The 14,421-nt window shown below is 29.9% G+C and overlaps 1 protein-coding gene across 5 annotated transcripts in view; it reads left to right on the forward strand.

Annotated features, from left to right (window-relative positions):
* Positions 1 to 14,421, forward strand: part of LOC142323932 (uncharacterized) — a 483,338-nt gene that overhangs the window by 453,230 nt on the left and 15,687 nt on the right. For all 5 annotated transcript variants that reach the window (XM_075364308.1, XM_075364309.1, XM_075364305.1 and 2 more), the window contains 2 exons: positions 8,344 to 8,727; positions 12,022 to 13,339. In XM_075364308.1, the coding sequence (XP_075220423.1) occupies positions 8,344 to 8,727; positions 12,022 to 13,339 (1,702 nt within the window). The remainder of the gene's footprint in view (positions 1 to 8,343; positions 8,728 to 12,021; positions 13,340 to 14,421) is intronic.

Raw genomic sequence — 14,421 nt, forward strand, 5'->3', positions numbered from 1 at the left:
GTGGGTGAGTGGGTGAGTGGGTGAGTGGGTGAGTGGGTGAGTGGGTGAGTGGGTGAGTGGGTGAGTGGGTGAGTGGGTGAGTGGGTGAGTGGGTGAGTGGGTGAGTGGGTGAGTGGGTGAGTGGGTGAGTGGGTGAGTGGGTGAGTGGGTGAGTGGGTGAGTGGGTGAGTGAGTGAGTGAGTGAGTGAGTGAGTGATGAGTGAGTGGTGAGTGAGTGAGTGAGTGAGTGAGTGGAGTGAGTGAGTGAGTGAGTGAGTGAGTGAGTGAGTGAGTGAGTGAGTGAGTGTGTGAGTGTGTGAGTGTGTGAGTGTGTGAGTGTGTGAGTGTGTGAGTGTGTGAGTGTGTGAGTGTGTGAGTGTGTGAGTGTGTGAGTGTGTGAGTGTGTGTGTGTGTGAGTGTGTGTGTGTGTGTGTGTGTGTGTGTGTGTGTGTGTGTGTGTGTGTGTGTGTGTGTGTGTGTGTGTGTGTGTGTGTGTGTGTGTGTGTGTGTGTGTGTGTGTGTGTGTGTGTGTGTGTGTGTGTGTGTGTGTGTGTGTGTGTGTGTGTGTGTGTGTGTGTGTGTGTGTGTGTGTGTGTGTGTGTGTGTGAGTGTGTGAGGTGTGTGAGTGTGTGAGTGTGTGAGTGTGTGAGTGTGTGAGTGTGTGAGTGTGTGAGTGTGTGAGTGTGTGAGTGTGTGTGTGAGTGTGTGAGTGTGTGAGTGTGTGAGTGTGTGAGTGTGTGAGTGTGTGAGTGTGTGAGTGTGTGAGTGTGTGAGTGTGTGAGTGTGTGAGTGTGTGAGTGTGTGAGTGTGTGAGTGTGTGAGTGTGTGAGTGTGTGAGTGTGTGAGTGTGTGAGTGTGTGAGTGTGTGAGTGAGTGAGTGTGTGAGTGTGTGAGTGTGTGAGTGTGTGTGTGAGTGTGTGAGTGTGTGTGTGAGTGAGTGTGTGAGTGTGTGAGTGTGTGAGTGTGTGTGTGAGTGTGTGAGTGTGTGTGTGAGTGTGTGAGTGTGTGAGTGTGTGAGTGTGTGAGTGTGTGAGTGTGTGAGTGTGTGAGTGTGTGAGTGTGTGAGTGTGTGAGTGTGTGAGTGTGTGAGTGTGTGAGTGTGTGAGTGTGTGAGTGAGTGTGTGAGTGAGTGTGTGAGTGTGTGTGTGAGTGAGTGTGTGAGTGTGTGAGTGTGTGAGTGTGTGAGTGTGTGAGTGTGTGAGTGTGTGAGTGTGTGAGTGTGTGAGTGAGTGAGTGAGTGAGTGAGTGAGTGAGTGTGTGAGTGAGTGTGTGAGTGTGTGAGTGAGTGTGTGAGTGAGTGTGTGAGTGAGTGTGTGAGTGAGTGTGTGAGTGAGTGTGTGAGTGTGTGAGTGTGTGAGTGTGTGAGTGAGTGTGTGAGTTCTACAATTACCATACAATTTAGAAAATATTTTGGTATAAAAATCGACAAAAAGAAAATATCCAAAATATAAAATAACAGATAAATTACAATCAGCAAATTTTAAATAATTTAATGCATAACATTTTACATTATAAATGTAGATCATAACATAAAAATAATTATATAAATATTTTACAGAAAACCTTAAGTCCTTGTTTTGTATTGTAATAAAAATGTTTGTAGACTACTTCAACTAAAACAAAAGAAAATCTATCATTGTTAGACATCAGTAACTGATATAATATTTATCATTTTTTAAGAGAATATATGAAACATAGAAAATGCAGTATTAGAAAATGATACTCTATTTTTCACAATAAAACATAAAAGTTGTTAAATATGTAATCCTTGAATCATTATGAAATTTGTAACAAAAAATTACAGTAATATAGAAAATAAACCTATGACTTGGCAATGCATTGTGTACTGAAATACTTAATACTTAAAATAAGGGCAACCCAAATTTTTTAACATTTAATACAAAAATAGTAATTAAAATTTTAAATCTACAAAAATCATATAATTTATTAATACAAAGATTAATAATTGTTAAAATCTATTTTCAAATTTCAAGACGTTTATTACCAGATAAATTAAATTTTAAATTCCATGATATGATATACTTGTATATCCTATTGAAAAACAATATCTTTTTTCACATGATGTGGTACTGTCCCCCAGATCTGATATGAATCTAATCCTTCTAATGTCAGAATGTAATCTTTAAATTACTCAGTATGACACAAAAAAATAGGTGAAGAGGATATACCTATATACATTATGAATACACACCTAATCACGGAAGAGAAATCAAGGAGAGAATAAAACACCCCACCATACATGCTTGTACAGGACATAAGTAACCACTAAAGCAGTCATTGTAATGAAATAAGAATGGTTTTAATAGTTGTAATGAAATAGCATCAGTATTGCCATAACATAACAAAATGTTTCATTCTGATAATATGAGTCTTGTGACATATAAGCATAAACATATATAAGCATTTATATTTATATAGTATGTTTCTATTATTACATATTTTAAAACCTGATAAATAATTTTTATTATTATTTAAATCAAGTATTTAATCAGATTAGCAATTAGAAAAAAACAGCTAAGTAGTAAGAAAAAATATTAATAATAATATTAATAATAATAATAATAATAATGACAGCATAATTAAAAAACACAGCATTAACAATAATCTTTTTCTTGTGATCATGGGTAAAATTCTCCATTAAAATTTTATACTTATAAAATGTGTGGACGCCTTTTTTTTTGGGTGAAAAATTATTTTTTTAATTTTCTTTGCATATTTGACTGTTTTTTGAAGAATATTCTAATTTTTCATTGTGCATTATTTCTGCTTGTTTTTATGAATTGTAATTTTGCAAAATGAAAAGTAGCAGATTTAAAAGTGAAAAGTTGGAGAATTGGAGAAATCTGGACATTATTTCTGCATTCTGTTTTTCTTCTTTTTTTTTAAATAAGTTTCTGAAACTCTTTTTGATTATTTGTTTGGCAAAGTTTATTTTTATTACCAAGTGGCCTTTTTATAGAATAACATAATGTTTAACATTTCATTGAAAGTGGTTATCTCACTTAAAAATGATTCATAGAAATCCATGATTTAATTTTCATCTCTTGGGTTTAAATTTTTCAGATTAAATATTCCTTTTCATTAAGATCATTAAGAACTGCTATTTTCAAAGCAGCTATTTCCTATTTTTTCAGAGAGACTTATTAACTTTGGATACACACAAAAATTTTGTTTTGAAAATGCTATTTCTTTGGCTTTCCTGTTTTGGCTGCTGTTTTTTGTTTTTTCAAAGAAACTTTATTAACTGTGGTTACATGAAAAAATTTTATTTTGAAAAGTACATTCTGAAAAATCAGAAAAACCTTTTTAAAAAACAGGACAACTCTAAACTTTCTGCAAATTTAAATATTAAAAATGTAAATCCTTTAAAAAAAAAAACAACTTCATAATCCCATTTTTTGCTTTGCACTATTTACTTTTCAATGTTTCAAACTTTTACTTTTAAGAAAACAGAAAATACCAAAACAAAAATGAGAAATGAAAATTGGAAAGTACTTCAAAAAACAAGCCTCTGGAATGTCTTAGAGAAAAACTCATGACATGTTATGCACATGGTTATGACATGAGATTTAATGCCAAATCCCTATCATATTCTTATTGAAGACAATTAACCATTGTATCTGTACATAGCTGAAGTTAAGAATGCTGGGTGCAGGTTTGTTGTACGCACTTTGCATTTTTTAATAGATAATGGGTTGGCAAATCCTATACATAGCATTTGATATAATACTAAACATCAATGCAATAAATGCATATGTTTTTTTTTGTTGTTTTTTAATAGCTGATATGAAACCAAATAGGCAAGTAACTGTGACAACATATTCCACTGTGTACAACAAAAACGTTATTACAAATAGATTGTATTAATGTATCTTTGCAAAAGCATCTTTTAAAACATACTCATGCTTCATGTAGGAAAGTGTAGTTTTTAAAATTATGATTAGGCATAGTAATTACACAATTACTCAAGTACAATTGTCAATACCATTCTCATTTTCTCACAGGGTTAATCCCTGTGAGTAAATATTGTAAAATGATTGTTTCCACTACTTGAAATTAAAAAAAAAATATCATATGAAAGTTATTTAAAAATTCTGTTTGCTGTAGTTTTCATTGAATAAAATTTTTCTAAAAAAAATTATCTTCACCAAATACTGTATATCATTAAAAATAAATTTTGTCTGGACATATGAGCATATATTCTTAATTTAATGCATAATTAAGATTAAAAGAATTTAATTTTAAAATTCCTCAGTATATTCTACTTCCTGATCATTCTTATATCAATAAAAGTAATTTTAATCCACTATAATAATAATAATGACATGTCAGTAGTAGAACTTGTTGATGAATTTATTTTACGGATATGTTTTATGGTTTTATTTATTAAAAAGATTTCTTCTTCACCAGTTTGATTTATTACTAGTTAGATATATCATCAAACCAGTTTCACCAGATTGATATATTATGTTAATATAATAAGTTTTATGTGTTTAAAGTTGTAAGTTCTGAACCTGATAAATGTTTTCCTACTAATTAAAAAAAACTGAAAAATATATTTTAACTTAAATGGTCATAATCCTTTGGAAAAAATTATGTTTCTGTGAAAGTATAAATTCATTATTTTACATTGTAATGGGAATATATATTGTTAAAAACAACATATGAATTATATAGATGTACTCAGATTATGATCTAGATGTGCTCCACAACAGTTTGTACCAACATTAACTAACTTGAATGAAATTATTGTGTGCTGTATACTCATTTTAGTAGTAGTAATATTCAAGTAGTAATATTCAACTCAAACAAAGCACAGAGTTCTGTACAATAATATATTGACAGAATACAAAATAAAGAAATTAGTTCAAATATTAATGAAACTATTCATAAAATAACACCATTATTTTAATAAATAATATAATAGATTCTTTAAAAGCAACAAAAATTTATTGAAACATTTGTTTGTGTAGAAAGTACCATAAATCATGAATAAAAAAATCCTATTGAATTTAATCTTTTTTTCAAAAAAATGTATGTAATACATTCAATGTAACATAAATTAATTGATAAATAAGTATAGATTAAAATTCATCTTAATGTATCCAAGTCACAACTGGTAACTAATTTAATAAATTACATTTATCTGTGTGAACTTTTTATATAGTATCTACTCGCTTTTAACACGTTTTGGAATTCTGCTCCATCTTCAGAAAATCACTCACTGAGGTCATCACATCAAGATAGGATAAAAAAAAAAACAAAAAACAAACATAATGTATACACACAAAGTCATAACACAATTAACAACACACAAAACCATACACAAACATAGGCATAAGTTCTTCAGTCGCTCTATGTGACGACAGTATGGACATGTCATGTTGTGACTGATTAATTTAAAGATTGATGTGATTCACTTTCAGAGTTCCAAAATGCATTAAAAGTAAGTAGGTATCATATAAAAAATTCACTTAGACAAATATAATTCAAATTAACAAAGGAACTTTTTTTAAAAATGTTAAATAATTTATTAACATCTCACTTTCAAATTATATAGAAATTAATATTCCAGGAAACCTTTTCAGAAATAATTATGTAGCTTTTTGTCTCAGAGTTCAAAAATACTGGTGTTCCTTATTTTTAGTATCATTAAATATAGATCCTAGTGAAAAAGTAGCCTGTATAATTAGTTCCAAAAAGATCTTGTGGAAGAACAATTTTTGCATATTTTGTGAGTGTCATTAATGACTTTCAATATCTAAAAAAATGTTATATTTTATCATTTTGATCATTTCATTTCTAAGTTTGTTAGATTTAATGATAAATAACAGGAAATTTTATTTGTAAATTGAATATTACTGATAGTTAAATAAATAATAATAATTAATAGGCCACTCACCTGTTTATATTCACTTTTAATTTAACACTGTTGTTGTCTTAACATGTAATATAAATAGCAAATATAACTAAGCACTTCTCTATTATAGAAGTTTACTTATGGCAGTTAAATCAACTAATGGCTTTACAGGTTTAAATACTTTTACAGACATAAATTATTTTAACAGTATTGTAAGCACATTCTACATATTTTCCCTGAATACATTAATTATGATTTAAATACAGTAGGTTAAAAGAATTTTATATGTTTAATTTGTTTTATAAAACAGTGAGAGATAAAATCAAACTGTCCTACATAATATTTCACAATAATAGAATAACTGGATTCTCTTAAGAGGTTTTTAGTGTCGCATTATTATTTTGCTACATAACCTTTGATTAAACTTGTTAATAATTAATAGAAAAGTAAAGCATTAATTGAAGAATAAAATATCTTCGTTCCTGCTTGAAATCTGTCTTCTTTTTATATATTAGCTTATTTAACTGTAGAAAATAGATAATAGAGAAACATTCTTTCAGATTATTTTTATTTAATAAAGTTTCATAAAAAAAAATATGTTCTGGTAAAATGTGTTTTTCATTTTTAAGTTACTGAAAGTACCAAACAGTGGATGATTAAATCAATTAGGATGACTCACTTTCAGGAATTTCATATCATTTAATCCTTACAGAACATCAGTGTTTTCCTCATTCGAGTTGAATTTCTTCCCACAGTTCAAAAGAATAATCTAGTGATTCTAAATCAGTGCTTCATAGAATGAGTAGCATATCCACTCAGACTCTCACAGTTTTCCCATAGTTAAAGCATCAATCTGAAGACAAACATTGTCCTGAGAAAAATATAAAAGGTTGAATAATTCTTCGCTTGGAATTGTACGATTTAGTGGTGAAGATTCTTTTTTTCCATGAGAAATTTGAGTTAAGTATACCTTGTAATCCCAAAAGAAGGTTGCCACTATTTTTCCCAGTGAAAACATAGATTTTGCATAACTATTTTCACTCAATTTGAATTTGGTTTGAAATAGTGCTATTATGTTACACAGTAGCACTAATTCAGACAAAATTGCAAAAAGTGCAAAAGCATATCCTTTTCATATTGCTGTAGAAGTTATATGACACCAAACAGTCAGTCTTCCTTATATTCATATCTATTTCAAGGTTTTTAGAATTCTTTTAATGGTACTAATGTTTTAGTTGACTGTTAGTCTGTTTGTCTTAAATGACTGAGGTCTTGGTCAACAAACTTGCAGTTCATGATTTACTTTTTTCCAACCCTCTCTAAATAACTTGCATTTATATATTTTCAAACAAAAAAAAACATTCATCCCCAATCGACTTGATGTTGATCTTGACTTGAGCTTGATGTAGATCTTGAGATGGAATGGAACCTCTGAACTACATTATTATCTCTACTAAAAATCTCTTATAATTGACATGGGGAAGAGAAGTGTAACCAACACTACTGATTACAAGTTTAGGCATATAAGTGTCTGTCCCGGAGTCATGTCTACTGTGCACCTAATATAAGGGCAGAACTCTTATGAGAATCCTATTTATACTTAAACCTAGTGAATACACTAAAATTTAGTTTCAAATGTTATCAAATGAAATCAAAACCTGAAACCTGAAATAGTCATTATAACTGGTATTAGCTTCTTCAACATTGTTTTGTCATAGTCTTTAGCAGGAATTTTCTGTAAGTATACATTAATTCATTATTTTAGTTTATAACTACCATTTTACAAAAAAAAAGTTTTTATATAACAGTATTAAACTATCATTTATTTTTTTGCCATGAATTGTACCCTCTTGTGGTTATAATAATAAACTGAACTGAATACTACTCAGTTAGGAAAGTCTAGAAGGGCATTTATACTAAGAAAAGATTATATTAATAATTTTTTAAATTATATTTTCAGTTTTTAAGTACTAAGCTAAATTTCTATTTATTTAATGTGTGTTTACCATAGGTGATACTGGAGGAAAAGTAAATTGCAGTATCAATCACAGTTCTAAGATCATTTTCATTTCCCTTTCTTCTATCAGATGCTGTTTCACTCATACTAAAGTTAATACCATGTTTAAATATATAAAATATTCTTTTAATATACTCTATAACACACTTTAATTTAAAGTAAATGTTATAAAAACTTTTCCTGAGTCTGAGCTACCTTTCACCCCAAACAAAATTTGTTTTGAAACTTACACTGGTGGCCCAAGAGAACTTCATTCAGCTGTATGAAGTGCAACTTATTACCATATTAGTAAACATGAAAATTTCAAAACTGAATAAAAATCTAAAATTAATAGCAAATGACACTAGGAATAGTAACACAGATTACCAGCAACAAAACTTATAATATGAGGTAAATCTTTTTAATGTGTAAAATTTATAGTGTGCTATGATTTCATAGATTAATTTACTTTTTTCTGTAATTTTAGAAACAGTATTACCTATGAAGAAACCACAACATGTTGTAACATCAAATGTAGTACCAACATACATTGGGCAAACAAATAAAATGAAATCAGTTGAAACACTTGTCAGTACAAGATCAGGACATCCAAAAATAACATCTATTTCATTAAGATATACTGATGATATTAATAACACAGATAATAAAAATGTTGAAAAATCACCACATATAACAAGAGAAGAAATAAATAAAACAAATATATATCAAACACAAATGCAAAGTGATTCAGTACACAACATAAGAGTATTAAAACATGAACCAAGTAAAATCACTACATATTCTCCATCCGATAATATTTCAGTCAGTAAAGCATGTACAACTACATCTGCCATTAAGAAGGACATTCCTGGTAAGTATGCTATTATATATAATTGTCATATTTTTTAAGTTTTAGTATAAAATAAAATTCTTATTCCATTGAAAAAAAAACCTCAATATTTGTAAATTTTTTGGTCGCTTATCCCATGTGCTTATATTTCAAGCTTCCGTGATTTTTTTTTAGATATGACAGATTACTCAATTTGTATATTTTTTTTTTTTGCATTGTTATTTCCTAGTTTTCCAGACTTATAGGAGAGGATTTTTGTAATTTGATTTCTTTCCTGACACAAATCTGGTAGAGGTTCCCTACAGCAACATGATCTAAGTGATGGACTGGAACATCTAGAATTACTGCTTGTTTTCTGTCTGGAAGATTGACAGTTTAAAATCTAGTAGAGCCAGTTAATTTTATTGCTTTTGGCTTCATTATCTGTTTCTATCTTCCTGTCGTTAAGATCAATTAATAAGACATTCTGGTATGGCAATCCTGAATGGAACAAATAATATTTATATTTATATCAAGAATAAGAGATGTAGATATATACTCTTTAACATTACACAAGATATTCAGAGACTTCCAAATTAGCGTAAAGTTTAATCAAGTTTTATTTGTGATACTGTACGAGTAGTATTTACAATATAATGAAAACATAATTTAAAGAAAAAAGATTAGACTTATTTTTTTTACATTTATAAATGTATTATTATAACTTATGAGATTGCTCATCATAAAAGTGTGAAATTATTAACTAGTACTTAAAGAAAAAAAAAAAACATTTTTAATATTTCTGTTAACTACTGAGAGATCCAAAAGTCATGTACATCAAAGTAATAAAAAAATAAGATATTAAGTAATAATATTTAAAGATTTATTTATTTTCACAACATACGGTCAAAATGGCTGCCCCGTTCAGTAATGCATGTACAAACTCTTTTTATCATGTTTGAGGCCACTTTGTGGAGCACGTGTATACTGATGTTGTTACTCTCCATTGTTAAGTTCATCTTTAGTTCCTCCAGTGTGTGGGGCCTGTTTTTATATACCTTTTCTTTAAGATAACCTCACAGGAAGAAATCTGGGGATGTTAAATTGGGTGAATCTTCTTTAAAGATATGCTCACTAAAAAACTCATATAAGAAATGCATGGTTTCATTAGATGTGTGACATGTGGCGCTGTTCTGCTGGAACCTATAATCACATTCATCATCTTCAAGAAGCGCAATGAACTCTTGGTACACAACACTGTTCACTGTAGTTTCAAAGAAAATGGGCCCAGTATTCGACAATGTGATAAGGTGCACCACATTTCCATTACTTCCATTTTCTTAGTGTAGGCGGTTTTCATATAACACATATGGATTTTCATTTGACCAAATTGTAGTGTTTTGACTGTTCATGTAGCCACTAAGGTGAAACCACACCTCATCAGTGAAGAAAACACAGTCAAGCTCTGGAATTCCATGGTTGTCAACAAATGACCAAAACCATGTACAGTACATTGTATGCTTTTCTTTATCCGGCTCCTTCAGTTCCTGAACACTGAACATGATATGCACAAAAGTGTAACCACTTCATCGATCTCTGAGCACTTCCATATGAAATCTGAGAGTGCACTGATAATCTCCTCAAGCTTTTTGAAGGCAGATGCTGCATCACATTCTTAACCTCAGGCCAGTTTAGCATCATTCAAAATGGTCAGTCTCCCGGTTCTCTTCTTGTCTGCAACTGATCCGCATTCTCTTAAACAGATGATTAATCTTGTTACAGTTGAATTGTTAGGCAGGGTGCCACATCCAGATATTTTCCACAAAATTCATCTACAACACATGCATAAGAATGACTGGAAAAATAACAATCAACAATGAAAACTCATGGCTCTGGGGGAAAACATGTTTACTAAGCAATAAACAAAGCACTACATCAAGCGTTATGTGATCAATACACATCATAATGGTGTCTAGGTTTGTTGTTGTTAATACCCATGGTGATGATATCTTGTGGTAGCCAATATAACGTTTTCAACTGTACTGTTAATAGACACTTTAATTTTGATGTGTGCGACTTTTGGATCTCTCTGTATAACAGACATAAATTTTCTAATTTATTTATTTATCTAGTTATTACAGCCTCACACTCGGTTAATCATTTATTTTAAATCCTTCTGGTTGTACATCTAGGGAAGATGATAGGGTTGATCATCCCTTAAAGAAAATATAAAAGCTTATCATAAAATTCTAACAGAGATAAAAAATTGATTAAATTGCTTTAATATTACTTTTAAACAATTTTATTTTTAAAATAAAAATGAAACTCATTCATGTTTTTATTCATAAATGTAACATACAACAACAGGTCTGGTACACTATTATTATCCCATCGCTATACTATCACTGTTGCTTATTTTTTTTCTGGTACACTATTTATAATGAAAAACACTCATTTATTAAATTCTTTATCATAGTACTATATCCTTGATAATGGATATACCTCAAAGTATAGTATACTTTGAGGTACTCAGAGTTGACTTAAATACACTGTTTAACGTATAGCTTATTTATAACTGTACTATACATAACTTATTTCTGAAACTTTGCAAATTAACAATAACAACATAGGTATAAGCACTTTTGTGTGAATGCAAAATAATAAAAAAATTGTTTCAATTTTGCACATTACTTGAAGGCTTCATTAATTAATCAATTTGTAAATATCTAAACATATTTGTTTATGATCTAAACATATTTTGTATTTATTGATTAGTGAGCTTTTTTTATTGGATATTAAAAAGCAGGATGTAATACAAAAGACTTAATGAGAAACAGCTCCCAGCAGTAAAGATCTGTTCCTTACTGCTAGCATTCCTTTTTCCTGATTTCTTTTTTTCTGAATTTAGTGTACATCATAGTACACTTTTAAAATAGAAGTAGCATCATTTATAATTAAAATTTGTGTTTATTCAGTAATGATTCTTATGGATAATAATTATATTTTAGTACTGAATAAGCATTTTCTTAATAGAAGTTTTTTTCTAATTAAAGTTGACTATAACTTATATCAACATACAAGATCTTTCACTTCCTCGCCTTCAAAGTTTAATAGCTATGGAGTAATCTCAAAACTATTATATTTAAAACAATTTTCAATATAATACTAGTAATGAAAAATTAAAACCAGATTTCTTCCTTTCTTTTTTTTTTTATTTGATACTATCAACTACTAATATAAATAGTGTATGTTTTTAATATTCTTTGATAGTAATTATTACCAACTTTGGTAATTATAATTTCAATATTATAATTCTAATTACTTTTTTTTTAACAGACACTGAAGATAAATTTAAAAGCAGTCTAAATCAATTACATTCACGACAACATGAAATCGTAGTTCCATTTGAAAATATAAAAACAAAAGATGACACAACAAAACAGAAAGTTTCTCAAGTAGTAATAACAAATCAAAAAACAAAATCACCATCATCCGATTCAGTATTTTTAGAAAGATCATCAAAACAACAATCATTATATAGCCAAGTAACTACCTCAAGAAATAGATCAATGTCACCTGTACCATTCCCTATACGACCAGTAAATAATTTACCTGATTATGCTAACACTCGTCAAATCCAAATGGCTACAAAACAATCTATACCAGCTACTGTAACTGCAACTGATTCATCTGTCTGGTCATCAGTTGCTGTAAATAAAACAAAAAAGAAAGAATTAATGAAAACAGATGACAGTATTAAAAAGAAACAGTCAGATGATAGTGTGACACAAAAAGATAGATTACAAAAAAATAAAGAACGTCGATTGTCTTCAAGTAGTAGCGGAAGAGATGGATGGTTAAATACTCCTAAAGAAAGCCAAATGAGACAAAGAGTTAGTTCATCACAAAACAAAAGACAAAATAATGTCGAAATGAAAAAAGAGAAAAAAATTATATCAGTTACTAATAAAGTAGAAAGTTCTGGTAAAACATCAATGAGACAAGGTTCAGAATCACCAATTTATCAAAACAGAGAAGTTTATTCAACAATTAAAAAGGATAATAAAGATCCTTATGAGAGTTTAGAAACAGAATCAGCAATATTAGAAGAACTTACTAGAGCAGCTGATCAAATATTATTAGCTGTTAATGGTTATACCGATGAAGAATCTATGAAAGCTAGTAGTGATGATGAATACAGACGAAAACATGGTAAAGAAAAAACATTATCAAAACCTTTGACAACTATTTCAGAAATGCCTGTAAAGAAAAAGACTACAACTGCTGTAAAACGGGAAAATTTTAGTAAAATTTCTGCTTCACCAGCACAAAGTAGTGTAGGAACATCTTCAAGGATAAGATTATGTAAGACCTCATCGAATTCATCTGTTGAAGGTGCTAATGAAGTAAAAACACTTTTAACAGAGGAACGTAGTAAAAGAAGAGCGGCTAGACTTCTTCAAAGAGCAAGTAGTAGAGAGCTTTTATTACAAAATACTGGAGCTAGTTCGTCTGAAGATGTTGCATCAGGTACTGAAACAACACCTCAAAGAAGTAAGCAAAGAATTGTAAGAAGGACTGCTAAACAATATTCATCAAGAACCTCTTCTCATCAGAACAGTACTGTTGCCAGCACGTCTAGAACTAAGGACAGGTTAGTACTGTTCATGTATAAGTCTTTACTGGATGATACTTAATGCATGCTCATGAATAAGGGAATTCAGATTCATCCTATTTAACTTCTTTTGAATTCAGTTAAAGCAAAGCCCCAAGTTCTTTTTTCATATTTTCTGAATGAAGGTTGTATTCATAGTCAAATTGTAGCTTCTATAATATTTGAACCACAAAATATAATGGGAGCTGAGAAATTTACCCTTAATTTAACTTCATTCTTTTGGGAATGGTTTAAAGGGAAAACCTAAGTAATATTTTCAAAGAATATTAGTATTGTATAATCTGTACAGAATTTCAAGTTTACATAAAACAGGTTTAGAAGATATGCAGAGATTAGCAAATACAATTTTAATCCTGTTTAACAACTTTATAGTGTTCTTAAAGGTAATTTCTTGAACTGAAGTAAATATTATTTTTAGTATTAATGGAATAAATATACAGAGTGTTTATAAAACTCTCAATAATTCAAGGGATGGTCCCCAACATCAAAATAAAGAAAAGATTTTGTATCAACCTATGTTTGGAAATGCTTAGATTACTGGCTATTAGCCATATTATATTTTTAACATAAAAATTTATTTCTCATGTGTTAACATGCAAGGTTATTTAAAGTTCCTCTCTTAAATAACCCTGCGTCTTAGTGAGTGGACATCCTATATGAGAGTGTCCTGGAGATAGAGGTTCTGGTTGTCTATGATTTGTTGAACTAACAAAGATAGAACAGGAATTAATACAGGCTTCAATCTGTGTTAAAATTGTATATATAATTCCTCAAAATTAAGGATCGTTTGTCCAATTACGCAACGCATATGAAATTTAATACTTTTGATGTGCTTTCCCATAAACCACCAAAATGGGGTGAAGAGGGAGGAATAATGACCAGGTTATACCTTGTGTAGTTGTGAATGTTTGAACGTCTGGTTTTAGTTTTTTCTGAATTTAAAAATTGATACAATTTATAAAGTATATTTTTGGCGGAATGGAAGTTGGAACTGTTATATCAGAAAAGACTTGAGTGGAAATACCCATACATGATATAAATCTTTTAAATGCTGTAATAAA

The sequence above is a fragment of the Lycorma delicatula genome, chromosome 4 (genome assembly GCF_047948215.1).
Source record: "Lycorma delicatula isolate Av1 chromosome 4, ASM4794821v1, whole genome shotgun sequence".
In the NCBI taxonomy this organism is placed as follows: domain Eukaryota; kingdom Metazoa; phylum Arthropoda; class Insecta; order Hemiptera; family Fulgoridae; genus Lycorma; species Lycorma delicatula.